This window comes from Aegilops tauschii, chromosome 6, assembly GCF_002575655.3.
Source record: "Aegilops tauschii subsp. strangulata cultivar AL8/78 chromosome 6, Aet v6.0, whole genome shotgun sequence".
In the NCBI taxonomy this organism is placed as follows: Eukaryota; Viridiplantae; Streptophyta; class Magnoliopsida; order Poales; family Poaceae; genus Aegilops; species Aegilops tauschii.
In genome coordinates, this window is record NC_053040.3 from 475,228,802 (window position 1) to 475,256,220 (window position 27,419).

The 27,419-nt window shown below is 45.6% G+C and overlaps 2 protein-coding genes and 1 long non-coding RNA gene across 4 annotated transcripts; 1 reads left to right on the forward strand and 2 right to left on the reverse strand.

Annotated features, from left to right (window-relative positions):
- Nucleotides 1–15,954: 15,954 nt before the first annotated feature.
- Nucleotides 15,955–17,850, forward strand: LOC109750721 (proliferating cell nuclear antigen). The gene is made up of 4 exons (XM_020309673.4): nt 15,955–16,357; nt 16,460–16,612; nt 16,710–16,807; nt 17,475–17,850. Exons 1-4 carry the CDS (start codon nt 16,039–16,041, stop codon nt 17,694–17,696), a joined length of 792 nt encoding a protein of 263 aa, XP_020165262.1. The 5' UTR covers nt 15,955–16,038; the 3' UTR covers nt 17,697–17,850.
- Nucleotides 17,678–21,614, reverse strand: LOC109750741 (uncharacterized). The gene is made up of 4 exons (XR_002229983.4): nt 21,323–21,614; nt 20,909–21,173; nt 19,470–20,285; nt 17,678–18,117 (listed from the first exon to the last, which is right to left on the reverse strand). It is a non-coding gene; the product is annotated as an uncharacterized lncRNA (long non-coding RNA).
- A 2,471-nt stretch (nt 21,615–24,085) lies between these two features.
- On the reverse strand, nt 24,086–27,101 carry LOC109750766 (transcription factor SPATULA). 2 transcript variants are annotated; one of them, XM_020309723.4, is made up of 7 exons: nt 26,609–27,101; nt 26,365–26,520; nt 26,166–26,231; nt 25,409–25,735; nt 25,213–25,282; nt 24,951–25,083; nt 24,086–24,422 (listed from the first exon to the last, which is right to left on the reverse strand). In XM_020309723.4, the coding sequence occupies exons 1-7, from the start codon at nt 26,699–26,701 to the stop codon at nt 24,374–24,376; spliced, it is 894 nt and encodes a 297-aa protein (XP_020165312.1). In that variant the 5' UTR covers nt 26,702–27,101; the 3' UTR covers nt 24,086–24,373. The 2 variants fall into 2 exon arrangements, with proteins under 2 accessions (XP_020165312.1, XP_020165317.1); XM_020309728.4 differs by having other exon boundaries at nt 24,955–25,083; nt 26,609–26,969.
- Nucleotides 27,102–27,419: the final 318 nt, after the last annotated feature.

Below are 27,419 nucleotides of genomic sequence, written 5' to 3' on the forward strand. Positions count from 1 at the left end.
TGCTCGGTCAGATTCTGCACGAACACTGGACGTGAATGTGACCTGACGGGGGAATGTTTGCTCGGAAAGGAGGATCGGTGTGGCGTGCTGGCAACCAACTTCGCTTTTGCGTTGTGTTGTGACTTGTGACAGCGTTGGGTTTGGAAGAAAGCTTCAGTCTTCCCGATTTAGATCAACGGTAGTATAGATAGCTAAAGACGGTACGCACCCTTTTGGGATTTTATTTTTTTTGAAACCCTTTTGGGATTCTTCTTGGTTGGATTGGAAATAGTCCTGCGACATCGCCCCGGTAATCTAGGACTGCAATAGCCAGCGACCGTTCAAGGCCAGGATGGCATTTATGAACAGCGTGGTTGGCAATTTTAGTGTTTCAGAAATGAAATTTTGACAAAAAAACATGCATTTCGTTTATTTTAGTGCATTCATATCCGAAACTGCCACCGTCGGATCTTGATCATGTGGCTATGAGGGGGTTCGCACAGCTTTTCCTCCTGGGGAAGGGGAACGGTCGCCGGGTAACATCAGGGCTAATCAGCCCAATCTACATGGCTTCATCGTGTAAGAAGTGAAAGATCGTGAACCTTTGAAAGACAACGTTTGGATTCTCAAGATCAATCTCGACCACAACACCTCTAAGCAACACCTACGAGAGTTTGCCTCCCTTTGGTTGCTCCTTCGGGATACTCACATTTAGGAGGATGTTGAGGATGACATTCTGTGTAGAACAAGGTGAGTGGGCTTTACTCCTTGGCTTTGGCATACAAAGCACAATTCATAGGGTCCACGCGCACTATCTTGAGGTGCACCATTTGGAATGCTTGGGCTCCACCGGAAGGTAAATTATGTGTTTGGCTTGCTACTCAAGATAGAATTTGGATAGCCCGATCGGTTGGCGATGCGAGGTTGGCAAAATTGTGGTGCTTGCCCTCTATGCCAAAGAGTACGAGAAAGTGGGACTCAATTTTTCCTCAAATGTCGATTCACTATTAGGACTTGGAACTAGCTAGGTTAAAGATTTGAATGCACATGTGTGCCATTACAAATCCACCCCGCCGCCAATCATCTTTGAAGTCATCAAAAAGCAAACCTTTGGGTCATAGCGGGTGCATATAAAATAAGGAATATCATGTCTGGAGAGTAATGACCTTTGTGTAAAAAGGACGATGTGTTAACAAACTCTATTCTTCTTTTTAATTAATGGGTGAGGCAAAAAAGACGGTTTGTACACTAGATGAAAGGAAAATAAATAGACAGAGAGTATCAATAGGTAAAAGAAAAATAAGAAAGCAATCTATTTATGTTTGCATAAAATAAGCAAACACTGGTCTACCTCCCGTGTTTCGGCGTTTTCACCCAGCATTTGATGAATAACCTTCCCAAAGTAAACGTGCACATGTTGTGTATCAGTGCAATAATTTGCTTCCTTATGTTTTGAAAATTGTTGACATAAACAGAAATGGTCGACTAATATGTTTGTGAGTGCATACAAACCCGGCGGAAATAATATCCTTCGTGGCAGCGAGTATTATCAACGAAGATTATGCTATCGAGAGTGACCCCTAAATATTGCTGACGTGAAGCAATTGGTCCGGTGGCATCCGCAGAAATTGACTGCAGTTGAGAAGTCGAAAACGAAGTGAAGACGTAGAATTTATTTTGTTGTTCTTCTTTCTCTTTATTGAGTCATAGGACCACTGTACTACTAGGAGGGGTGTAGTGTTCGAAGATTTGATTCTCTGACAACCTTGTATCATAAGTTTGATAAGTAACATCAACCTTGCACCATAAGGAGTTGGAATCTGTCCCCCGCAAAAAAGGAGGAGTTGGAATGTGAAAAAAGAACATAAGATGACTATGTCTTGTGGCAAAAATAATAATCCAAAATGGCGGGTTTTCCCTAACAACTAAGGAGATCAAGTTTTTTTAGGAATGCTCACCAGATCAAGATGCAAGAATACAAATAACACACAAGGACAAAACAAGACATCACACAGCTCTTCACATCGATTTTCTATGTGTACAACTCTACCAGGTGAAGCTAGTTTATTTGGGACCAAACAAGCCACAAGGGAGCTAAATGGGTTGATCCGCAGCGGTTTTACCTCCTATCCATCTCTAATAGTGATGAATAGGAGCTCCCCGCGTTTGGAAGCTTCTTGGGGGTAAAAGTAGCACCGTCGTCCTGGCGTAGGCAGCCATAGCGGAACCTCCTATTGTAGCTAAAAATTGTCGCTAAGACACGTAGGTTGGCTGACCCACCTAGCACATTGTGCGCTTCCCAATCAATGTCGGGACACATGACTTTTTTTATGATTTCAGTCGGGTTTTTTCCCCTAGGGTTTCAATTGGTTTTTGACCATTTTTAACTCAGGAACAAAATGTTAACACTAGTAAAAAAAGGGACATTTGTCTCAGTTCATAAGGTCCATCTGTCCCGGTTGGGGAACCGGGACTAAAGGGTCGTTACTAATGCCTAGGCCTTTAGTCCCGATTCTTACACGAACCGGGACAGATGAGCCTCCACGTGGCCGGTGCTGCGAGCCCAGGCAGGAGGAGGCATCCACGCGTCAGCTGTTCAGGGGCTAGGGTTTTTGTTTTGTTTTTCTGAAAGAGGGGGGTGGATTTGGGGGTTTTGTATGGTTAATTAAGGTGTTTCATATACTTTGTTAGGTAGCTAATTAATTAATAAAGAGAAGTGTCCTCTCTTATCTCCGTGCTTGGTCGACGCTACGTACTATACGTATAGAGAGGCCCTCGACACGCTAGCTAGTAAGAAAATAAAGGAAACCATTAAGTACAGAAGTTCGTCATGCATACCGAGAGAAGTGATCGACCTCTCCTTCTCCGAGAGATTGGTCGAACAACAAGTTTTCGTATTATCTATCCGACGCTACTGGCTACATACATATACAATATGTAAGATCTCTTACAATCCCCTAGCATTTGAACTCAAGTTCCACATGGTATTCTCCGGCTTTATTGATGACGTGGTCAAGAAAGAATCCCGCCAATTCCTCTTGAATTGCTTTCATGCGATCTTGTGGTAGGAGTTCATTCCGCATCTGCCACGTCTAATTTGAAGAAGGGGGTTAATACATATACATGAATGAAACTCAACAGAAATGATGGTGTAATAAAATGAAATTGTGAATATTATTGCTTACGCACTTCATATTGTCTTTTAGAGTAGCCCCGCTTATCTTTGCAAGTCGCGTTGTAGATGAACTCGCACACGTAGTATCCACAGTAATCATTCCCTTGTTCCTGCCACAAGCACTTTACGAGAAATAGAGGTCAATCAAACTGATAATGAAGCATTATAAATGGCATTGATGAAAGTAGTTAGAATCAACGGGAGATGCGCGCAACTAGCTAGCTAGTAGTACTTACTTTCGGGTATGTATATCGCAGCTCCTTCGGCAGTCTCGGAGCTTCTGCGGTGAATTTTTCCAAACCCTGCAAGACAAAGAAAATAATTATTACTTGAGATATCAGGAAATGAACAAAAAGTTGCCGATATGGTGCGATAATGATCGATTGAACTTACTTGTTGAGAATTTTAGTCATGTCCGCATAGGTCTCGGGATCTTTTCGTCTCGAGTCTAAGACGGTTACTAGTCCCTGCTCAAGCTTAATCTCTAGGAGAATATAGTGGAGCTGCGCACGCATGCATAACTCATCAATTACATTACTATAACCTCGCTCGAGTAATAAGGGAAACCGAATATACACACGACAGTAACACTCACTCGAAGTTGTAAGGAAAGAGTATTAAATCCTTGTTTTGATTTATTATCAATGATTTGAGCAAGTTGGCCTCGGCTTCTCTGGCGCTCTTTTTAACTTGAAATTCATCTATGAGATTTGTGTTAATGAACCCAATATCATACATTTCTGCTTTTCTGCACTCGACGATCTTCAATCTGCATAATATAGTGAGGATAATTATAAATACATGCAATGAAAGAGCTGAGATATATATAGAGACTTAATGACAGAAGTAGTACTTACAGACAGTAGCAAGTGATCGTTAATTTATCGAGGGCCTTTTGATTGAAGAACTGGAAGAACTCCTCAAATGGAACATACAACAGATCAATTCCAACGAGGTCGTGCTCCTCTTTAACTCTCAGATACAAAGTATCCGTCCCCCCGGACTCTCTGCAGGTTTTCATGTACCAATCATGGAATCTTCGCATCATCGTTGTTAGAGATTTTTCATCTTTGACGAGAGGCTTCCCGTACTCGTATATGTGTTCGTCCACCTCCAAGAAATCATAATGTACATCGTCGGGCAGGTAATATCCAAGATTGCTATAACCGGGCACCATCCCCGGATCATTAGCGACGATGTCGCTAGACACATTGAGTGGGGGGCATGATTGGTTCGCTTGTTCGCCGATCTGGGCAATTTTTCCCAGCTGCTCGTCGTTCTTTTAACCTTTGATCACTGACAGTACTTCCCGACCGCTCCGCTTCGAGATATACCTTTTCAGTAACGCGCTCATAGTTGGTTTTCGGCGGAGACTTTGGTGGTTTCCTCAGGGCATCGATAGTGCGCTTTGCTTTCACCGGATCTACCTTCTCCTCCGGAGGTGGATGTCTCTTTGCTTTCACCCCTTCAAAGAAGTCCTTCACTTCTTTTTGCACGATCTTCTTGTTTCTCTTCCACGGTCATCTCGTACGGTAACTTCTCTAGAGGCTTGAGAGGTGGACCGTATCTGTATTGCCTCCCGCCTCTAGCTGTACTACTAGACGCCGGAGCAGATGGAGCGGCTGAAGCTGTCTTCTTTCGTGCTTGCTTACGAGGCAGAGGAGAAGGACTACGACGCGCCGGAGCAGCCGGGGCGGCGACGGGTCTCTTCCGCCCTTGCTGGCGAGGCGGAGAAGGAGGAGGCTGGTGGCTGCTCGGGCGCGCCGGCGCAGGCGGAGTGCCGCCACGCGCCGGAGAAGGAGGCTGAGTGCCTTGATCGTCACTCGCCGGAGGAGGAGGCGGTGGAGGAGGCGGAGTGCCCTGACTCGTCCGAGGAGGAGGCGGAGGCGTCTAGTTCGGAAGGTTGATGAGCTCCTTCCGCCATAGGCATGGAGTCTTCAGACAAGAACCCAGCCGAGTCTCCCCGTCACCCGTAGGGTGGCCAAGCTGGAGGTCCTCAAATCCTTCTGTGATTTCATCCACCATCACCCTAGCATATCCTTCTGGAATCGGCCGGCAGTGAAAAGTTGCGCCAGGTTCAGGAGGTGCAACAGAGCCAACAACCGCCTTGACTTTCAATTCCATCCACCGCGTCATAAGGTGACAATGCTGAGACTCCGTGATAGCATCCACAGGGTAGCTAGCAGGAGCCGTGAAGACAGGCTCCTGAAGCAGCTCCGTGGAAGCCACGCTGCTTCTCCGCTGAGATGGCGGGGTAGCTTCGGGTGTAGCTTTGGTAGGTCGCATGCTGCGAACTGCGTCTCGTTCCTCTAGCGCTTGTACCCTTGCGTGCAGCGCCTGTAGTTGGGTCAACTCCTTTTTCTTCTTCCTCTCCCGGCGTTTGTAACCGCCTGCGTCGGGAAATCCAGCCTTCCACGAAAGGGAGCCTGGCGTGCCTCGTGTCCGTCCGGGGTGCTCAGGATTCCCGAGGGCCTCTGTGAGCTCGTCGTTCTCTCTGTTCGGAACGAACGTCCCTTGCTGCGCCTTTTCGATATACTCCTGAAGCTTCTCGATGGGTGTGTTCAGCTGCTCGTTGGTCCAAACGCACTTCCCTGTTACAGGGTCCAATTTTCCCCCAACCCCGAAGAACCAAGTCCTGCAATAGTCTGGCCAGCGTCGCGTCTCTGGTTCGATCCCTTTATCAATGAGGTCATTCTCAGCCTTGTCCCACAACGGCCGGGCTTTCAGGTAGCCACCTGACCCCGTGCGATGGTGGTGCTTCTTCTTTGCAGCATTTTTCTTGTTTGCTGCTGACATCTTCGCTGCTCTCTCAGATTTTTTTGGTGACAAATGCGGGCCACTGATCTTTGATCTTCTCAAATCGGCCGATGAATTCTGGAGTCTTGTCTTGGTCGACAAACGATGATTTCAGCTCATTCTTCCACCTCCTGAATAGCTCAGCCATCTTCTTAAGAGCATAAGCCTTGATCATTGGCTTTTTAACTGGATTCTCCGGATCCTCCTCTGGCGGGAAGGTGAAATTTTCCTGCAGCGCGGTCCAAAGATCAGCTTTCTGCCTATCGCTGACATAAGACACCTGAGAGTCTTTGTCCTTAGGCTTCAACCATTGCTCGATGATCGGGATCATGTCCCTAACTAGAACCCCGCACTGAGCATTTAATTTTTGCTTGGTACGGAGGGGTTCAATCGGTTGGCCAGCGCGATCAATTTCGATGATCGTGTACCTTTCATCCGCGCGCAACTTTCTCTTCGGGCCTCGTCTCGTTACCGAAGTGTTGCTCGATCCGGAGGGCTAGAAAAGAAGAAAAAGAAAAGAGTTAATATGTGTACATACCAAAAACAATTAATGCATCAATTAGCTATAGTCAGCACATGCTTAATTAATATATATACCTGGCCGGACTCCGTTCGGTCACCGGAGCCTTCATCACGGTGTCCTCCCCCCTCCATTCGGTCACCGGAGCCGTCATCATGGTGTCCTTCCCCCTCCATTCGGTCACCGGAGCCGTCATCACGGTGTCCTTCCTCCTCCATTGTTTGATCATCGTCGTAGCCTGCTTCTTCATCCTGTCTTTCCAGACCATCGGTGCATGTGTCGTTGAGAAACGACAAGACGGCATCACTTCCGTGTGCGATTATCTCCCCCAACACCGCTTCTTTTGCTTCGTCTCGGGGGTGCGGATCCATAGTTTCTGCAAATATTTACAACATGGCAATTATTATTCAAACATGACAGATGGATATATTAGTGGCAAACGTTGAACTAGCTAGCTAATCACAATAAGGAATCATATTAGTGGCCTGGCCTCGACGCTTCTCTAGGGTTTGGGGTGGCCTCGGCAACGCTTCAAGGGTTTGGGGTGGCCTCAACAACGCTTCAAGGGTCCGGGGTGGCCTCGACGACAACGCTCTTTTAACTTGGTAAATTTTGGTGGCCTCAAGAGAGTTTGTCGATCGGGTAGGGGTGCGGCGGGAGGGGGTAGGAGACCGACATTGTTTTTTCTAGGGTTTGGGTGTCCTCGAGAGTTTTGGTCGAGCGAGAGGGCCGGGGGGTGCTCCGGACGTCCCCCTCACTTTAACAAAGAACTACCTTAAAAAAAGACTTGCTTTGCCGCGGGTCCTTCTTCATTTTTTTCCTTTGTTTTTTCTTATATGTTTGTTTTCGTTTTCATTCTACATTTTCGTACATATGAAAAAAATAAAGTTTCTATACAAAAGTGCACAATTTTTATGAACAAATTACAACATCTAAATTAACTATACATCTAAATAAATATAACTATACATCTGAAATTTTCCTAATCTTAAAACTAAACTAAACATAAACTAAAATGATCTAAAAACATGTAAAAACATCTAAAAATAGCATATAAAAACATCTAAAAATCTAATAGCTAGCACGGCGCAGGGGCGGAGGGGCCGGCGCCGGCGCCGGCGGGGCAGGGCAGGGGCGCAGGGGCGTGGGACAGGGGAGGGGCGCGGGAGCAGGCTGGTGCTCACAGGGGGCGGCGGGGCACGATGGGCGGCGCGTCGGGGCCGGCAGGGGCGCGAGGGTCGACGCCGTCGTCGGGGCAGAGGGCGTCAGCGGCGGCGGCGGCGACGTTGAGCGGCCTGACGACATCGGTGGCGGCGGCGACGGCAAGGTGGAGTAGGGGCGTCGGGCGGCGACGGCGAGGAGGAGCAGGGGCGTCGGGGGAAGAAGTGATGGATTTGGTCGAAACTGCTAAGTGTTTTCTTATATACCCAGGGCATTGGCACCGGTTCGTGGCACCAACCGGGAGCAATGCCCCCTTTAGTCCCGGTTGGTGCCACCAACCGGGACCAAAGTTCTCTTTTCAGCAGCCCAAAGGGCGGGAAGCGGCGGCCTTTGGTACCGGTTGGTGGCACCAACCGGGACTAAAGGGGGGGCATTGGTTCCGGTTGGTGCCACGAACCGGTACCAATGCACCACTTTAGTCCCGGTAGGTGCCACCAACCGGGACCAAAGGCCTTGCACAACGGGGTGGTGGTGGGAGTTTAGTCCCACCTTGCTAGTTGAGAGGGGCGCGCAGTGGTTTATAAGCCCCACTGCCGCACCCCTCTCGAGCTCCTCTCCATTGCAGGCTTACGGGCCTAATTGTGACTGCTATGCCTGATGGGCCTACTGGGCCTTCTGCGGGCCTGAATCCTGGCCCATGGATGGGTTTCTAGTCGTATTCACGCGGTGGTGGCCCAGTAGGTGGCAATTTTTTTATTTTTTCCCAGTTTTTTTGTTTTCTTTTTTGCTTTATTTTTTTGTTTTGCTTCTACTTACAACAAAATACTTATTTATTTTATTTTATTTTGTTTCTATTTACTTATTTATTTTATTTTATGATAATTATTTTTGCTATTAAAGTTTCTAACAAACAAAGTTCTTTATGAAAATTCTTTTTGCTTTTAATGATTTTGAACAGAAAATACTTTGATAATTTTAGTTGCATCAATTTTATATAATTTTAGTTTCATAAATTTTAGAGGTTGCTTATAATGTTTTGAACAGAAAATACTTTGATAATTTTAGTTTCATAAATTTTATTTATGTTATTAAAGTTTATTTTATTTTATTTTATTTTGTTTCTACTTATATATTTTATTAAAGTTTATATTATTTTGTTTCAATTTACTTATTTATTTTATTTTATGATAATTCTTTTTGCTATTAAATTTTCATGCATTTACTGATTATTTTGAGCTATAAGACCCTGAAATTGAAAAACATTTCAAATGAACTCTGAAAAAGGTTAGAAGTTGGCATGGTATCATCATTTCACCCACATAGCATGTGCAAGAAAGTAGAGAGTGTTACGGCAAAACTGGATGCACTTCGTGTACAAAACGGACAATCTCTTTCGAAGTATTAGGGTTTCATACGGAAACTCGTCTGTTATAAAAGGATTTTATTTTTTTAACTTATTTGAACTCCATAGTTTTTCTATGTTCAAAATGCACCATTCAAAGCCACATCATCAATTTTCAACCTTTTCTGACTTCATTTGTCATATTTCATGCATTTACTGATTTTTTCCATCTATAAGACCCTGAAATCGAAAAGCACTACAAATGAACTCTGAAAAGGTTGAAAGTTGGCATGGTATCATCATTTCACCCACATAGCATGTGCAAGAAAGTAGAGAGGCTTACGGCAAAAACTGGATGCACTTCGTGTACAAAATGGACAATCTCGTTCGAAGTATCAGGGTTCATACGGAAACTCGTCTGTTACAAAGGGATTTCATTTTTTTGAACTTATTTGAACTCCATACTTTTTCTGTGTTCAAAATGCACCATTCAAAGCCACATCATCAGTTTTCAACCCTTTCTGACTTCATTTGTTATTTTTCATGCATTTACTGATTTTTTCAGCTATAAGACCCTGAAATTGAAAAACACTACAAATGAACATGGATAGATAAGTGACCAAATTAATAGTAGTTCATCATCACATTAAAACCAAAGTACATATATAGTTCAAATTGAACAACATATAGCTCTCCAGAGCATCTAGTTAAACCATACATTGAAACTATGTAAAACCTTTCAATGCAACAACAAATGAGATCATAATCACAACTAAGGTAACAATTGATCCAACGGCATAATGATATCAAGCCTCGGTATGAATGGCATATTTTCTAATCTTTCTAATCTTCAACCGCATTGCATCCATCTTGATCTTGTGATCATCGACGACATCCGCAACATGCAACTCCAATATCATCTTCTCCTCCTAATTTTTTTTATTTTTTCCTTCAAGTAATTGTTTTTTTATTCAACTAAATTTAACCTCTCGACAATAGGGTCGGTTGGAATTTCCGGTTCAACCACCTCCTACATAAATAAAATCTATGTCACGTTGGTCGGCATAAGTGTCATAAACAATAAATGAACCAAATAGTTATAAAAAGATAATATATACCATATCCGAATCATAGACAGGACGAGGGCTGACGGGGGCGGATACCAGAACCATCGCACTATATAATAACAAGGAATAATAAAAGTAAGAAAATCAGACAAGTATCTATCTCAAGTAAGAATTTTTTATTTCAGAAAGAAGATAAGAACAAGAGGCTCACCGCGGTGGTGCCGACGACGAGATCGGCGCGGACGATCGATGGCGGTGAAGACGGGGACGGGACGTGACGGACCGCCAAACCTAGAAAAATCTCGGGGAAAATGGAGCTCAGAGGTCGAGTTTCGAGAGAAGAAATATTAACTAGTATGGCTCGGACATTTCATCGAACACTTCATGTGCATAGGAGGTGAGCTAGAGCATCCAAATGCCCTTCCCTCGCCGGCCAGCAAAAAACAAAGCAGTGTGGAGTGCTCTGCTTGCCGGCGATGGGTTATATATAGGCAAATCATTTGTCCCGGTTCATGGCTGGAATCAGGACCAATGGATGTGGGCCAGGAGCGAGGCCCATTGGTCCCGGTTCGTGCCTAGAACCGGGACAAATGGGTCCAGACGAACCGGGACCAAAGCCCACGAGGCCCCGGCCGGCCACCTGGGCTCATGAACCGGGACGAATGCACCCATTGGTCCCGGTTCGTATAAGGACCGGGACTAATGGGCTGGCTAGGCCCGAACGAAAGCCCCTTTTTCTACTAGTGTAAAGAAAATGTTCACGAAATAAAAAATGTTCACATATTTAAAAAATGGTCATGAGTTGATACAACATCCACGTATTATTACAAGTACTCAAGAATAAACAAATATTCAAGTATTTAAATAACATATTCATGTGTTCCAAAAATTCCATTAAAATTTTATTACTTTCCATTCTAAATGAAACTTCATTTTTTAAAATCACGTATTTAGAAAATTTCATTACAAATTATCTTCTGTTTTCAAGAAAATATCATTAAATTTTGAAAATATCCATAAATTCAATAATTTATAAAGAAAAATAAAAGGTAAAATAAAGAAAACTATAAGTGGAAAAAAGGAAAAAAATCATGCCTATAGAAACCCTGAATTCTTTTTAACAAAATCCGCTTTTATCGGTGTCGTAGAAGAGACAAGGCCCAAACAAAAAGCTGGGTGTGCGCGATTTATACACAAAACACTGATATCCTTCCCTACGAGCAAAGAATAACATATTTCGGCCATAGCGGTAGGGCGCGTCTTTTTGTCTTGCTTGTATTGGTAAGCGGGCAGACCTGGTAACATATTCCAGTTCCATTGTTTTTTCTCAACCTAGTTTGTCTTCAGGAAACAAAGCTAGCTGCAGTTGACCCTTTCCTGGCTGCCTTCCTTGGAGGCCAGAGGTTGAAAAGCTTTGCAGAGAAGCCTGCTGATGGTACAACGGGAGGAATCCTTCTTCTATGGAATGAAAATATTGTCGTTGGAACTTTCAGTCTCTTTGTCAGCATCACCCTGATCAATACCACCACCTCCTTTCAGCTGACAACTGTGTATGGACCGACTCGAAGCAACCTGAAAGAAGCCTTTTTCCAAGAACTTGTAAATCTGAAACCACAGCAGGGTACAAGATGGCTGGTCACTGGGGACTTCAACCAAGTATTCCGCGCTAGGGACAAGAACCGCACAAATGTTGACCGTAGCCGCCTTGTGCGCTTCCGAAACACTCTCAACACGTGTGAGCTAAAAGAGATCCATCTTCAGAATAGGAAATTTACTTGGTGCAGTGAGCAGGTCAACCCAACCTTGAGCAAGCTAGATAATTTTTTCTGCAATGAGGATTGGGATGTTGACTTTGGTTCACACATTCTACATGCTCTTTCGTCCTCGCTCTCAGATCATTGCCCACTTCTCCTGGCATGTGATAAGGGATCCAAGCAGCCAAACACTTTCCGTTTTGGAAACTTTTGGATCAAGATGCCTAACTTTAAGAAGACTCTCCAAGATGCCTGGGGTGAAGAAATGACGCACACTGAGCCCTACCAAGTGCTTTTTCACAAGCTAAAAAGAACGAGCCAACGCCTACGGACCTGGAGCAAGGCTATCTTCTCTAACCATAAAGTCCAGCTACATATGGCCCTCAAAATCATCCTCCGGCTTGATGTTGCGCAAGAGCAAAGACAGCTCAGCCCGGGTGAATGGAACCTCAGAAAGGAGCTTAAAAGAAAAGTAGTGGCCTTGGCGGTCCTCGAGCGGGCGAGAAAGAGGCAAAGTTCGCGAATTACTATCCTCAAAGAGGGGGGGGGGTGCAAATACTCGCTTCTTCCACCTTCGAATAAACCATCGCCGCAGGAAGAATTTCATTCACTGTCTTAAACATAACAATGGATGGGTCACCAATCATGATCACAAGGAAGAGACCATCAAGAGTCACTTCTCGAGGGCCATTGGAAAGGCCCCTCCGCGTTCCAAGGACTTCAACTGGGATTGCATACCGCCGTCGACTAGAGATCTATCAGACTTAGGAGCCTTTTTCACTGAGGAGGAAGTCCGGGCTGCCATCCATGATCTTCCTGGCGATAAAGCTCCGGGACCCGATGGATTCACCGGCGTTTTTTTCAAGGAATGTTGGGACATCATCAAGCCAGAGATGATGAATGCGATCAACAGTTTTTCAACTCTGCATGTTTCCAACCTTCACTGGCTAAACTCGGCCAACATTGCGCTCATCCCAAAAAAAGATGGGCGGAGGACATATCGGACTTTCACCCCATTAGTATCATCCATGCGGTTGCAAAGATCATCGCGAAGATGATGGCGACTCGCCTTGCCCCCCACATGTCAGCGCTCGTCTCCAACACGCAAAGTGCATTTATCAAGAAGAGGACCATCCATGATAACTTTATGTACGTTCGCAACTTGGCACACCGTCTCCACCGAAACAAATCTCCAACCTTGCTCTTCAAGTTAGATATCAAAAAAGTGTTTGACTCGGTCAGATGGGACTACTTGATGGACTTGCCGAGACACCATCACTTTCCAAGCTGATTCAGAGATTGGATTTCCGCTCTCCTTTCCACGACCTCATCCAGAGTTCTCCTTCACGGTGTTGCGGGTGATCCAATCAAGCATGGTTGTGGGCTTCGACAAGGGGATCCGCTATCCCCCCTGCTCTTTGTGCTTTCCATTGACCCACTCCACCACATTCTTGCAAAGGCTACAGAACAGGGCAAGCTACATCACCTCAGAGGCCGCCCCATTAGGGCATCTTTGTTTGCGGATGATGCAGCCATCTTTGTTGCACCAATCAAGGAGGACATCCAATTCCTGGCATCCACTCTCAACTCCTTTGGTGATGTTACTGGCTTAGTCACCAACTGCAACAAAAGCCTGGTGGTGCCCATTCGATGTGCCAACATCGATCTTGATGATATCCTCCATGCCTTCCCAGCAGTCCGGACCTCCTTTCCAATCCGATATCTTGGTCTACCACTGTCAATTAAGAGACTCAAGCGAATTCATTTTCAGTTTTGGAGGATAAGGTGGCTGCCAAACTACCCCCCTGGTCGGCCATGCACGTGGCAACAGCGGGGCGCATTGTTTTGGTCAAAGCAGTCCTCACGGCCATTGCTATATACCACCTCACACCTCTTGACCTCCCGGTTGAAGTTAGGAAAAAGATTGATAGTCTGAGGCGCGGCTATCTATGGGCGGGTTGCGATACGGTGACGGGAGGCAAATGTAAAGTTAACTGGAACCTTGTGTGCAAGCCCAAGATCTATGGGGGGCTGGGTGTGTTAGACTTGGAAAAGTTTGCTTCTGCTCTACGTCTTCGTTGGCTTTGGTTCGAATGAGCTGATCCGCCAAAAACTTGGGCTGGGATGGGTATGCCATGTACGGATAGTGATAAAGATCTTTTCGCGGCGGCCACAAGGGTGTGCATCGGTGATGGTAAGACAGCAAAATTCTGGGAATCCTCTTGGCTAGATGATCTTAGGCCCAGAGACATAACACCTAAGATTTTTGAGATATCAAAAAGGAAGGCATGTGTGGTTAGTAAGGCGCTGGACAATCACTCTTGGATTCACCAGATTAACACCCAAGAAGGGCTCACCTTGACGCATATCCAACAATTTGCTAAACTTTGGGAGATGCTCGCTGGTGTTACTCTCAGAAATGATATGCAAGACACTATATCATGGAAATTCACTACAAATGGGGAGTACTCGGCGTCAACGGCATATTTGGCACAATTTGCAGACCTAACATACAACACCAACAATGCCACAATCTGGAAGATGTGGGCCCCTCCGAAGTGCAAATTCTTTGCCTGGTTAGTGCTGCAAAACCGTGTTTGGACAGCAGACCGACTGACGCGAAGGGGATGGCCTAACTGTGGCCTTTGCCCCCTCTGCAAACAAGTGCAAGAGTCTGCAGCCCACCTGTTATTCCAGTGTCGATTCTCAGGTAGAGTCTGGAACGAGATCACCGTCTGGCTTGGCATTCACCACTACACACCACTGACTTGGCGGAATGAGGATTCAGTTAGAGCTCGTTGGATCAAGGCTGTGGGCGCGGGAGACCAACACAGGAAGGCCCTTGCTTCGGTTATGATGCTGGTTTCATGGGAAATTTGGAAGGAACGAAATGCAAGAATTTTTCGCAACATGGCCGCTCCAACAACGATCGTCGTCAGCAGAATCAAGGAGGAAGCCCGCCTCTGGGCGCTTGCTGGAGCCAAGCATTTGAGCCTACTTATGTCGCGAGAGTAGACCTTTTCTTTTTTCCGCTTTGCGGCTTATGTCTAAATCTTCTTCTTAATTAATGAAAATGGCAAATCTTTTGCCTTGTTTCAAAAAAAAACTTTCTAAATACATGTGTACCAAAACAATTAGTTAATTTACTATTTTGTTTAATGTCATTACGAATATGAAAAATGTCAATGTACAAATGTCCACATGCGTCTAGGACTCCCACAGACGACGTCGAGGCATCATCCATGCCACCGGGAGGGGACGAGGTACTTGGCGATGGCATCTATGTCAACTCGGACGCGAGCAGTTGCGTGGACGGGTAGCAAGGGTGATGGTGGCGATGGATCGAATGCGGGAAGTGGAGGACGACGCGGGAGGAGGGTGCCTTTTTTTGGTGGACTTGGTCAATTTGAAGGTATTTGGCGTGGGTTTGTTCTGTCAGATCCAACATGACAGACTCTTCTGGGTGAGCCAAGGCCTCCCATATCTGCCCCTGATATGAGTTGAGCTCCAGGGGTTCCGGATAGCGCAAACGTATAGGGTTGTTTTGAGGAGGCCGGGTGTAGATGCTCTTACTAGTCTGATTTTCATTCAACTCCGGGCTGTAAATCGTTTGGCCAATTTTTCCCTTTTATCGGAAAAAGGATAGCCAAAAACAAAACAAATCAAATGCACTTTTGCTTGTTTACTCAAAACGCGTTGAGCACTGTAGATCATGCAATTGGTATATGTTTAAAAAGAAGAGTACTACCGCCAGTTCAAAATAAGTGTCATAGTTTTAAACAAGGGCCGGTCTAAAATTATGCGACCATATGGGGCCGAGGGAGGGAGTAATCGATATACACTTTGAAAAATGTCATGACACACAGACCGGGGCACTTTTGCTGCAACAATTTGTCCGACTTTTCCTTTTGCCATGCTTCGATATTTCGGAAAACCTATAAAACGAAATCGAAACCCAAAACCGATGGAGGGAAGCCCACCCACGCAGCGAGCGAGATGGCGGGAAAGCGAAACCCCTCCTCCCACCGACACGTGGGGCCCACAGCCTCCCGCGGGCCCACCCGCCAGGCCAACCTTCCGGTGGAAGGAGGCGCGAGCGGGAAAATATATATCGCGGCGCGCGCCCGATTTCTCCCTCCCATTCATTCCCCCGCCCCGCGCCCCCCAAACTCTTCCCCACCCCGCATCCCCTCGATCCCGCCGCCGCCGCCGCCGTCCCCCGCCGTCCCCCGCCGGACGCGAAGATGCTGGAGCTGCGGCTGGTGCAGGGGAGCCTGCTGAAGAAGGTGCTGGAGGCGATCAAGGAGCTGGTGACGGACGCCAACTTCGACTGCTCCGGGACCGGCTTCTCGCTGCAGGCCATGGACTCCTCCCACGTCGCGCTCGTCGCCCTCCTCCTCCGCTCCGAGGGCTTCGAGCACTACCGCTGCGACCGCAACCTCTCCATGGGCATGAACCTCGGCAACATGGCCAAGATGCTCCGCTGCGCCGGCAACGACGACATCATCACCATCAAGGCCGACGACGGCTCCGACACCGTCACCTTCATGTTCGAGTCGCCCAGTGAGCAAATCCCCCCTCGATCTCGTCGTTCCTTCTCCTAGTTGCGGATGTCGTCGATGGTGACCGTGGTTTTGGTCTCTGGATCGATGGGTGGATGAACAGATCAGGATAAGATCGCGGACTTCGAGATGAAGCTCATGGACATCGACAGCGAGCACCTCGGGATCCCCGACTCCGAGTACCAGGCCATCGTCCGCATGCCGTCCTCTGAGTTCTCCAGGATCTGCAAGGATCTCAGCAGCATCGGCGACACTGGTATGCTCGTCTCCATCTACTGTAATTTTTGTTCTGCTGCACTTTTCATCTCTGTTCCTCGCTTGTCTGACGGCGGCTTCTGTTCTGTGCGTTGCAGTTATTATCTCTGTCACCAAGGAAGGTGTCAAGTTCTCCACTGCTGGAGACATTGGAACTGCAAACATCGTCTGCAGGCAGAACACTACTGTTGACAAGGTATCTTGTGTTTCTTCTCCCCTGCTTAGTAGTATGAATCAATTTCCTCCAGGCATTTAGACAGTGTGATTTCTTAGATATACTGCATAGTGAAAGTTAAGAACCCCAACTGAATTGTTCTCAACCTGATTGTTTACTGGTTACCCAGTTTTTATATCTGGACGATTTGATAGTTATGTTGATGTTGTAGTTTATTCATGGTAGATTGGCCCAAAAAATGTCTTATCTGCAGTTCATAGATGCACACTGCCCTACTAGTATTTGTTTACAGAACCTAAAGTGATGATGTACAGCTAGTTATAATTATATTTGCTTCCAAATGTTAAGCTGCCGTTACATCTTTTCTGAGATGATATTTATCAGGACACAAACTAATCTTGATGAACCCTGTACTCTTTAGTGCTTTGAGCTGGTGAACCTCACAACTGAAGTAACGTTGCAAGTGTAAACTATCAGAGTACCATTTAGATATCACTGTTGAGATGGTCAGTGACACCAGTGAACAGAAAGTAGATTTATAGTCAGCACGAGGCCTGTGTGGAGCATCCAGCTCACATATATTTCACACTTGCAAAATTTACTTCAGTTTGAGGACTGGTTTTCATATTGGGGTACCATTTTGCTAATGTATCAGTATGATAGCTAAAGCTTGTTTTGTCTGATGCAGCCTGAGCAATCAACCATCATAGAGATGCAAGAGCCGGTGTCACTCACCTTTGCTCTGAGGTACATGAACTCCTTCACCAAGGCAAGCCCACTGTCGGACCAAGTCACCATCAGCCTCTCATCTGAGCTGCCGGTGGTTGTCGAGTACAAGATTGGAGAGATGGGATACATCAGGTTTTATCTGGCGCCCAAGATCGAAGAGGATGAGGAAATGAAGGCATGATTGTGTTTCAAGGATATGCTTATCTTGCCTACTTTCCCTAGTTGTTTAAATTGCCGTTTGCGTAACTATTGTTTCTAAGCAAAAAGGATGTTATGCTTGTTTTAGCTACTCTTGTATCTGGATTTTCAGTGATGAATGTTAGATTAGTGAATTATGCCTGTCTATGTTACACCAGTGCTGTCATGGTTAGATTTAGCATTTTTCCCTGTCTGGGATTTGTGGCGCTGTTTGGACACAAGAAGCCATAATTTCCAGCTGCTTGTACTGATTGTTCTTTCAGAATTTCGCATATATGCCATGGTTAGTCCTATAACTAAACCCTGTGAATGTGCCAATTCAGTTTACGGGGCTGTGAAACGAACTACGCAACAAAGTGGCAGCTGCCATAATCTCCAGTTTCAGATGTTGAAACCTCAACAACCTGCACATTTGTTTCAAATCCATGCCATTAGAAATCTGAAGAACAACAAAAAACCGTTAGGGTAAGAATGAATGAAGATGTTAATCTTAAATATATAAAAGTATTAAAATCTGGAATGACTGAAGAAATTCATTGGTATTTAGAGTGTCAACTACATACCGAATGCGTACAGACCTACAACAACATGACAAATGCACCGTTGGTAGCATTGGTGAATTGATTATGTACTGAAACAGGAGGCAGCAAAAAGCAAGTACCAAAAAATGGCAGGTATAAAACATACAAGAAAATAAGTAACCCAATCCAGACTTCACATATTTGGTCTCTGTACTTCAGCCACCACTGAAAATCGGTGATACTGGTTTTCAAATCACAACGCTGAATCAGTTTACCCCCAGCTATGTACCTCACCCGGTAAAAAGTAGGAAAGATGTAGACAGATTTGCAATCGTGCTGTCCAACTAGTCTTGGGCATATCTCGGGCCGGGCCAAAAAAGCCTGGTGCTAAAAACACAGGCCCGAGCCTGGCCCGATCATCGGGCCTACTAAATCAAGCCCGAGCCCAAGAAAGCCTGACACAGCCTGGTCGGCCCGGCCCAACTACAGCTAAAATCATGTTTTCTGCAAGCTTGAGCCCGGCCTGATCTGCCCGCCGGGCCCAATTTCCAGGCCCAAGCCCAGCCCAATCTGCCCGTCAGTCTTAATTTCTAGGCCCGAGCCCGGCCCAATGCACACTCGGGCTCAGCCCGGCCCGGGATTTTCTGGACGGGTCGGGTCGGGCCTCCGGGCCGGGCTGCCCATGGCCAGGTATATATATGTCCAACAAATAAAACAATACATGCCGATAAGAAGCATAAAGACATGGACTTTTTTTTATTGTATGGACCCTTTTATTGAATATTGAATATGGCCATTTTCTTGAATACGGATATTTTATTCAACACCTTCGTGAATGAGGTTGCTACAAATCAGTTACCGTTTTCCGTCATGGGAGACCGCGCAATTCAAACAAATAGGATTCCGATTCAGGTAAAATAGACGAATAAGAAGTCTTAAATTCAAGAAAGATCATTACTGGACTGGGATTTTTTTTCTTTCGTCAGGAAAATCTAATAATTCTAACTAACCGTGGAAGTAGAGTCGATAGATCTAAACCAACCTATACTGCTAATCTGACGACGCACAAACACCAACATAAACTGAAAAATCGAAATGACGCGCATACACGGCTAACTCGTACCTCTAACTTGGCCTACAGATGCAACATTTACCACTGCAACATCCAACACCACTACTCATAATAAGCACAGAAGAACATCACGAACCAATCGTGACAGGTTGTATATATATACCTTGCAGGGGCGGTTCTCGATGACGATGTACCCGTTCCTCCGGATGGTGCCGGCCTTCTGCGTGTAGGTCTTCGACGCACCCGCGTCGGCCCTCGACTCGAAATGATGTTCCTCATCCGACATCTCCCCTCCTCGGATCAGGAACTGTAAAATCTCTACAAATTCCAACAAATACGAGACAGGATTGGAGCAACGGAGGAATCACTTCACTTGGTGCACAAGAGAACCGCAAACCCTGCCAACTTCTTAAGCTTTGCTCTCTAGCTTAGCTACATAGTCAAGCGGTATTGATGCCATGCACTGTTCCAACCTCCATCATAGGTACTGCTCCAACTTCCATCCAGACCGGTCCCGCCTGCCATTCTCAGCCAACAGCAATAGAACCTACTGCTTCCTTCATGGATGAGTGTTGAGTGATGTGATAATGGGTCCTTCCAGCCTGCCCTAGCTGATGGTTTGGCCGTCACATTCATTTATCCATTCGTTTTCCATCACATTGGTCACACACACCGTGATGCACGTGTATGGGTAGACTTGACTATGTGTGTGTGCAATAAGCACCCGGGTAGTAGTTAGTAAATGTGTATATAAATTATGCAATACAGTGAGAGTGTCCATTTTACTGGCATGGGAAAAAATTCAAGCTCCGTTGGAGGTATATATATTTTTTGAAATGACAGAATGATGATCTAAACGATCTTATATTAGTTTACAGAGGGAGTAGAACAGTATATGCAACACGCACGTTGCACGCCTCTTGTTCTTCGTATGCAAAGGATATGTACCTCCTTGGATCCATCGATCGTCATCATCGGACTGAAAGTGAGGAAACAATGAAGCACACAAAGAATTATCAAGAGGAATAAATTGAACGGCATGTAGAATCACAGAATAAACTTCGTCAGTGTCATCTTAACCAGGTCATACTGTCTCCTCATTAGATTTTTTTTTTTTGGGTACGACTTTGTTGTTATTGTGAGTATTGGTAGTTTAAGTAGTATGATATATTATCTCAAAATGTCTTCCCTGCAGTTCATAGATAACACTTCTTATTTAAAAAAAAGAAGAAGATAACACTTCTATTGTTGTTCCCTCCCCCACCCTAACAACGCAATTTGCAGTTATATTTTGCTTGCAAAGGTTAAGTACCTGAAAGTGTCACCCAAACCGCTGTAACAAAGCTCAACTAGAGTAACATTTGGAAGCGTAACACCATCTCCATATAAGGCTCAAGCTGAATATATAATTTTTTACTTGGTTTGTTAGTTTTTTCAGTGTGACTTATCTATCTGTTTATGGTCATAATTTCAAGTGCCCCCCTTTAATCTGTTCAGTTTTCATATCGGAGTACCATTTTAGGGACATGTGTCAGTATGATAGTTAGTCATTCTCGTGTATCAATGCAGCCTGAAAGAGATGCAAGAGCTAGTGTCACTCACCGTTGCTGTGAGATACATGAACCCCGTTTGCTTAGCTTCTTGTCTGGCACCAGAGATCGAAGAGCTCGAGGATATGAAGCCACGATTGCGCCTCATGGATATGCTTATGTTGCCTACTTTGACAGGTCTCTGTTGACAGCTCGTGAATCCATGGATTTGCAGCGGTGAATGTTCGTAGATTAGTAAATCGTGTCTGTCCATGTCACTGCTGTTTTTCGTTCCTTCAGTTCGGTTGTTTGATGCTTGTGGACGGCGGAGTTCGGACCTATGGTTCAGGATAAGAAAGAAGTCACAAATCCATGGTACTTCAAATGTAGTAATTGCCTCTGCTGCCTGAATTCCTAAAGACCTAAGCATATACTGAAGCATCTGAAGTGTGGGAAACCGTCGTAAGCATCTACTGAAGTCACATACCTCCGTTGGTCGCCGCCGGCGAGCGGCGTGCTTCAAACAACAATGGATGCTTGCGGGAACTGATGATTGAACGGTGCCTCGGCGGATCAGCCTCACGGAACAGCCGCAGCGCTGCCTCGCATCTCGCCGCCGGTCGGAAGCCTCCCGGCGTGGTCGATGGGACCGCGCGGCCGCATCTCCACCCTCGCCTCGCCGCCGTCTCGCTCTTTTTTTTTTTTCTGGGGGAGCAGAGCAGGCGGAAGGACCGGTCGCCTCAGGGGAGCTCGCAGTGGGCCGGTCCAGTAGGGAGCCGCTTGGTTTGCTTCCGTTCGTTTCTTTACTTTTTTTTGTTTCCGATCGTTGTTTCATTTTTCGAAATATCATACTCCTTCCATCCCGAATTACTTTCTTAGAGTGTTAGATACTCCCTCTGTCCCACAATATAAAAGCGTTTTTGACAATACACTAGTGTAAAAAACATTCTTATATTATGGGACGAAGGGAGTACATACGTATCTAGACAAATTTATGACAAGTAATTTGGGACAGAGGTAATAATATATACTCCCTCCGATTCATATTACTTGTCGCTCAAATTGATATATCTAGCATTGAAATACGTTTATATACTTCCATTTCAATGACAAGTACTCCCTAGGCTCTTATATTTCTTTACAGAGGGAGTAATATCAATCAGAATAAGTGGTATTTTCCAAATAAGTTCATCACGCACTACAAATATTCACATAATTTAAAAACTAAAATAATCTGTAAAAAATCCATATCTTAAAAGAAATGTTCCTCATGTTCAAAAATATTCATGAGTCACAAAAATACGTTTGTTAGCATTTTATACAATGTATCTGTTCTTATAATTTTGGAAAAAAATGCTTCGTACCATTCAAAAAAAGTTTATGACATTTAAAAATATTTTTAACAGTTAAACAATATTTCACATGTTTTGATAAGATGCTCATGCCATTTATGAAAAATGTTCAATGTGTGTGTAAAGAAAATGTTCACTGTATATTTAAAGAAACGCTCAATGTGCATTTGACAAAATGTTCAACATGTATATGGACAAGTGTTCGACGTGTATATGAATTTTTTTAATGTGCGCAACATGTATTCAAATAAAATGTTCAACATGTATCTAAAAATGTTCAGCGTGTATATGGAGAAAGTGCATTTTTTAAAAAAAGTAAACCTGTATTTGCAAATAAAACATAAACATAAATAAAACATAAATAAAAAACTGAAAGAAAACCAATACAGACCAGTAAAGTAACGCGCAGAAGAAAAAAAAGGTCGTAACCTTCCCAAAACCGGATTGAAGGTCCCAAAACTGGTATGGACGGTAGATAGAAGCTTCCAAAACCAACACTACTGGTCCGACCCATCAGAACGACTGTTTTTTTTAAAGAACGACTGCTTGAGGCGAGGCGTTGTTCTGTCTCGCTGTAGGCGATGTCTAGCATTTGCAAGAGTAAACATTAAAAAAAAAATCTGTCCAAACATGATGAAATCAAATTAACTGGCGGTCTCAAAATCTTCCTTTAAAATTGGGCTAGACCGGCCACTGGTTATGGTGGTGCGTTCGGTGGTTTACTGATGATCATGGTGTCGTCTTAGGTGGGAGACGTTGCCCAACCTTTTGTTGGTGCCGCTCCAACCCTCCAACCTATCATTGTCGCTAGCCACAATGGGGCACTACTCTAGAGGCGGCCGGCTTGGTGCCTATCTGGGGTCATGCATGATCACATGGTGGCGATATAACGATGTGGCATAGGCCTTCTCGTTTTCCCACGTGTCAATGGTGCCCTATGACTTCATCTAGATAAGTGGCGCCATGTGTAATTAATAGAGTCCCTATCGTGTTCGATGATGAGTAGAGACTCATCTTGTAAAGCCAAGGATTACCAATGTAACCCGGTCTTTAATCCGGGCCTTGTGTTTGCATGGGTGCAAGAAGTTATGATGGAGGCATGCTTCGTGGATACTGTATGATACCCCGAGCGTTGCATCTGAAGTTGGTTGCAATATACTTTCATGATATTTAATTTTGTTTGAGGGTCTGATATTTAATTATTTGGAACATAATACTTGGATGAATAATATGAGAACTCAAGGAAAATTTAAAATAAATATGATTTTCGTATTTATAGAGATGAGCCTTTTCCCATGTGTGTTTGCATGTTTAAGTGGTTCTTTTCCATACATGTTTTCATGATGGCGTGGCATGTGTGCATGTTGAGAAAAAATAGGTTAGTGGAGGCTAACTAGGAAAATACCCTGATACACCTGGTGGTAGATGAACCTGATAAAAAAGTCCAGATTTATTTAGCAATTCAGGAAAAAGTAAAAAATCTCCAAAAAAAATCAAACATACTTGACCTACCGTTGTACTCGTATAAAAAGTTCGACAAAGAAAAAATTCCCGTAAAATATCTGAGCAAAAAAACAAAATTTTCAGGACAATATAGAGTGAATAGGGGTACCTCTATTACAGCGCTGATTTTGTTTTTTCAATAACAATACCACAAAATTCATTTCTTTGCAAAAAAAAAGCAAGTGTAACGCTTGAGCAAGTTTGTTGCCAAAAGAATTCATGATTTTTCGACCATTTATGCTATTGAGACGGTGACTAAAACACCGCTTCATATTTTGGAAGAAAATAAGTGGTCTGGCATTTGCGGCTGAGAGGTTTAACCTTCATTTTCAAAATAAAATAGAAGGGAAAAAAGAAAAGAGTTTCAAGTTACTAATTACCGGTAGCACAGGCACTTACAAGGATTCATACTAGTAGCTGGTTTCAGTTCATTGCGGTTTGGAGAAGGCGTTCACGCTACATATTCACATGATCAGCATTTCTTGATTTCATATCAAGAATGCAGTCTGGCTGATATATAATATAACTGCTACTGCTAGCATTAGACAAGTTGCATCTGATGAAGACCATTACTATCTTGGCGATCACCATTTACTATCCTAGTGCATGTCTGCCTAAATGGAGCACCCCAATGGGCAAATGTTCCAGAGATTCCAAGTCATCTGTCCATTTTGATCGCGAAGTTACTTCGATTCCGCCCTCAGACCCGAGTCAGCATTACCGTTTCCAAATCTGTCAAGGATCGTGAAGAGAACTGTTAGTTCCTTTAATCAATATACGAAACATATCACAAGCTAAGTTGATCAGAGAGAAATGATACCATATTAACGGTTCATATAATTTCATAAGCCTAGAGTAGACTGTTAGTGGAAGTGGTGGCTACCAGATAGCTTAACTGCGGTCACATAACAAGTTTAGGGGCTGGGATAACCCAAAATAAAGGTTACTAGTAGATCAAAATCAGTGACTCCAACCTATTTTTTTAGGAGTCTGAAAACAGGTGCATACAATGCATTCTCTGAGTTCTCTAAAATATCTATCTTGAGCCAAGAAATCTTGCTGTTAGCGTTGGTACTGAAAGTACAGGTTACAGCAGGTAGTTAGATCATACTTTCAAGTCCTCAGATTCCTTAACTCCGTAAAAAAATGCTTGCAACAGAAAATAGCAATATGACTAACCAAAAAAAGACCCTCTCCCAAGTTAAAATAAAAACAATTCTCTCCCGCCATGAATGTGTACATGCCAGAGTGAAGAATTACCTACGCAAGTGAGGCGCAAACAGAACGCTTTCCGGATTGTTTGGCGTCATGTCTTGTGATTGATTTTTCCAGATTGAACATGCATCGAAATGACCAGCCCTCGCTGCAGGTGTTTCCTGCTTCATCTCATGTCCTATTGGAGAAACATAGAGGAATGCCAGAAAGAAGACAAGTATCTTCACCAATTCATCAAAATGCTAAAGATGATACTAGAGGTGAAGTGCTAACTTCTAGTTATTTGAAACTTATTACGACCCCTAACCTGGCACAGAGGTGGTCTCTTGAGTTGAACTTAGCCGATGCTTTAGCATTGCCTCCTCTTGAAAGATCATCTGGCATGGATAAGAAAACAAGTGAAACACCATATACGGGAAGTACTGACAGTTTGCTGTTCTGCATTTGCAGAGGAAGGGTGGCTTCATCGCAAGCTTATGCTCTGCACTCAACAGAACAGTTACCTCGGCCGGTAAGGTCAACTGAAGGGATCGAAGGGGGGACCCCTGCGATGGCCCGAGAAGGAACGGAGGCTCTCGAGTGGTCGTGCACGGAACACTTGATAACACAAGAGGTTCGTGACGCGGTCGGTCCTGATTCGGAGGACCATACAAATGTCGAGTCCCTGACATTGCTCCTAAAAAATGATTCATAGGCAGCATGGATGATGGATGGTTTGATGATGCGTCGACGCGGTTAAGTGCGGCGCACATTTGCGATGTTGGCAGTTGGTCAGGTGCTCCTGGTAAGTTCACCGAGGGGCGATACATGCCATTCCTCATGGACAGCATCTGGAACAGAGTCATAGCAATCAAAACACAAATCGAAATGCGATGAACCATTGCGACCGAACACAAATTGAAATGCAGAAATGGGGTATGATGCATTGGTGCTTTCCCTAGTCCATAGAGACGCAGAAATGGGCAGCTACTTGATTATCACAGCACAACAATAAGACTGAAAACCGATGTTTCGTTTTCATACAGTCAAGGGCAAAACAAATAATTCCTTGTGCAACCTACTGACGCAACAGCCTAGCTAAATCAACATGTCTTGTCCAGTTTCCTGTTTTTTTTTGTTGTTGTTGCCCAATTAAGGGTTTTAAACCTAGGCAAATATTCACATTTTCGTTCAGCACTGTTGACCAGCACAGCACATATGATTTTTCAGGCGATGATAATGACACAGCATAAACTTTTCTGTTGAGAAAATTTTGCTGACCTGCACTTGGAGCTGGAGGTGCTTGAGGTACTCGATGGCGTCGTCCAGCATGGAGGCCTTGTCCGTCTGCAGCAGCAGCAGCCGGTGCCGGCGACGGCCATACAGCATCACCTCAGTTAGCTTCCAGCAAAAAAAAACAGAGAGGAGGGAACAGCAGCATGGTAGCAGTATGATTCTTGGGTGTGATGCACGGACGGACCTTGCTGGAGTTGGGCACGAGGCTCTGGAGCGCCTTCATCTTCTCGTTGATCTTGCACCGCCGCCTCTTCTCGGAGAGGTTGTGCACCTCGGCGGCGCGGGCCCTCTTGCCGCGCGGCCTCCCCGCCGGCTCCGACTCCGACGACCCCAGCGCCTCCTGCAATCCAAGTCCGCAGCCGGTTACCGCGCCTAGCAAGCAAGCAAGCGATTCCGGCGGCGGCCACCCACCCACGCACTGCACTGACCTCGCTGTCGCCGCGGTCCGCGGGAACAAACCCCATGCCGTCCTGGTGGTGGTGGTGGCGCATGATGAAGTCCAGGTGCTCCTGGTCCATCATGGCGCGCTGACGACCGCCGGAGCGCCGCACTGGTGACCAGGAGAGGAGGAGAGCTCGCCACCAGCCGGAAGACGACTGGTCGCCCGCCGCTGCCAGAACCGAGAAGGAGCCAAGAAAAGGAGCCCCAGCAACTGGTCGGCGCCGCTGCTCACGAGGAGGAGGGAGAGCCCATGCCGCGACCGACCGCGACCGCACGGGCGTGCTCTGGCGCGCTTTTCCTCGGGACTCCGGGCCGTGGAAAAGCTGCAGCTGCAGAGAGCTTGCCTTTGAGGTCCTTTCTTTTCACGCAGGCTCCGGGCTTCCTCCTCCACCTCGGTTCCCTCCCCGTCCCCCTCCCCCACAGCTCTCTCTCTCTCTCTCTTTCTCTTTCTCGAGGACCAGGACGGGGACGAGGAGGGACATCGCAACTCGCAGGCGCATTGATGGAGGTCGTTTGCTTGCTGGGTTCGGCTGCCGCGTCGCCCGTCCGTCCGCGTACGCTGCATCATCGCGCCGCATTTACGCGGGGGCCATCAATGGCGTGCCGTGCTCGGCTCAGCGCGCAACAGTCTCGCCTCGTGACCTCGGCCGCGGATTGCACGAGAGAGAGAGAGGATCTATCGCGGGCGTGCGTACGTGCATGTCAGTCCTGCGCTGCGCTGCTCGGGGGCACTGTGGCCTCGGCCAGCCGTCAGCGTACCCGCCTTCCGCGTACTGTGCCGTCGGTGCTGCGACGTGA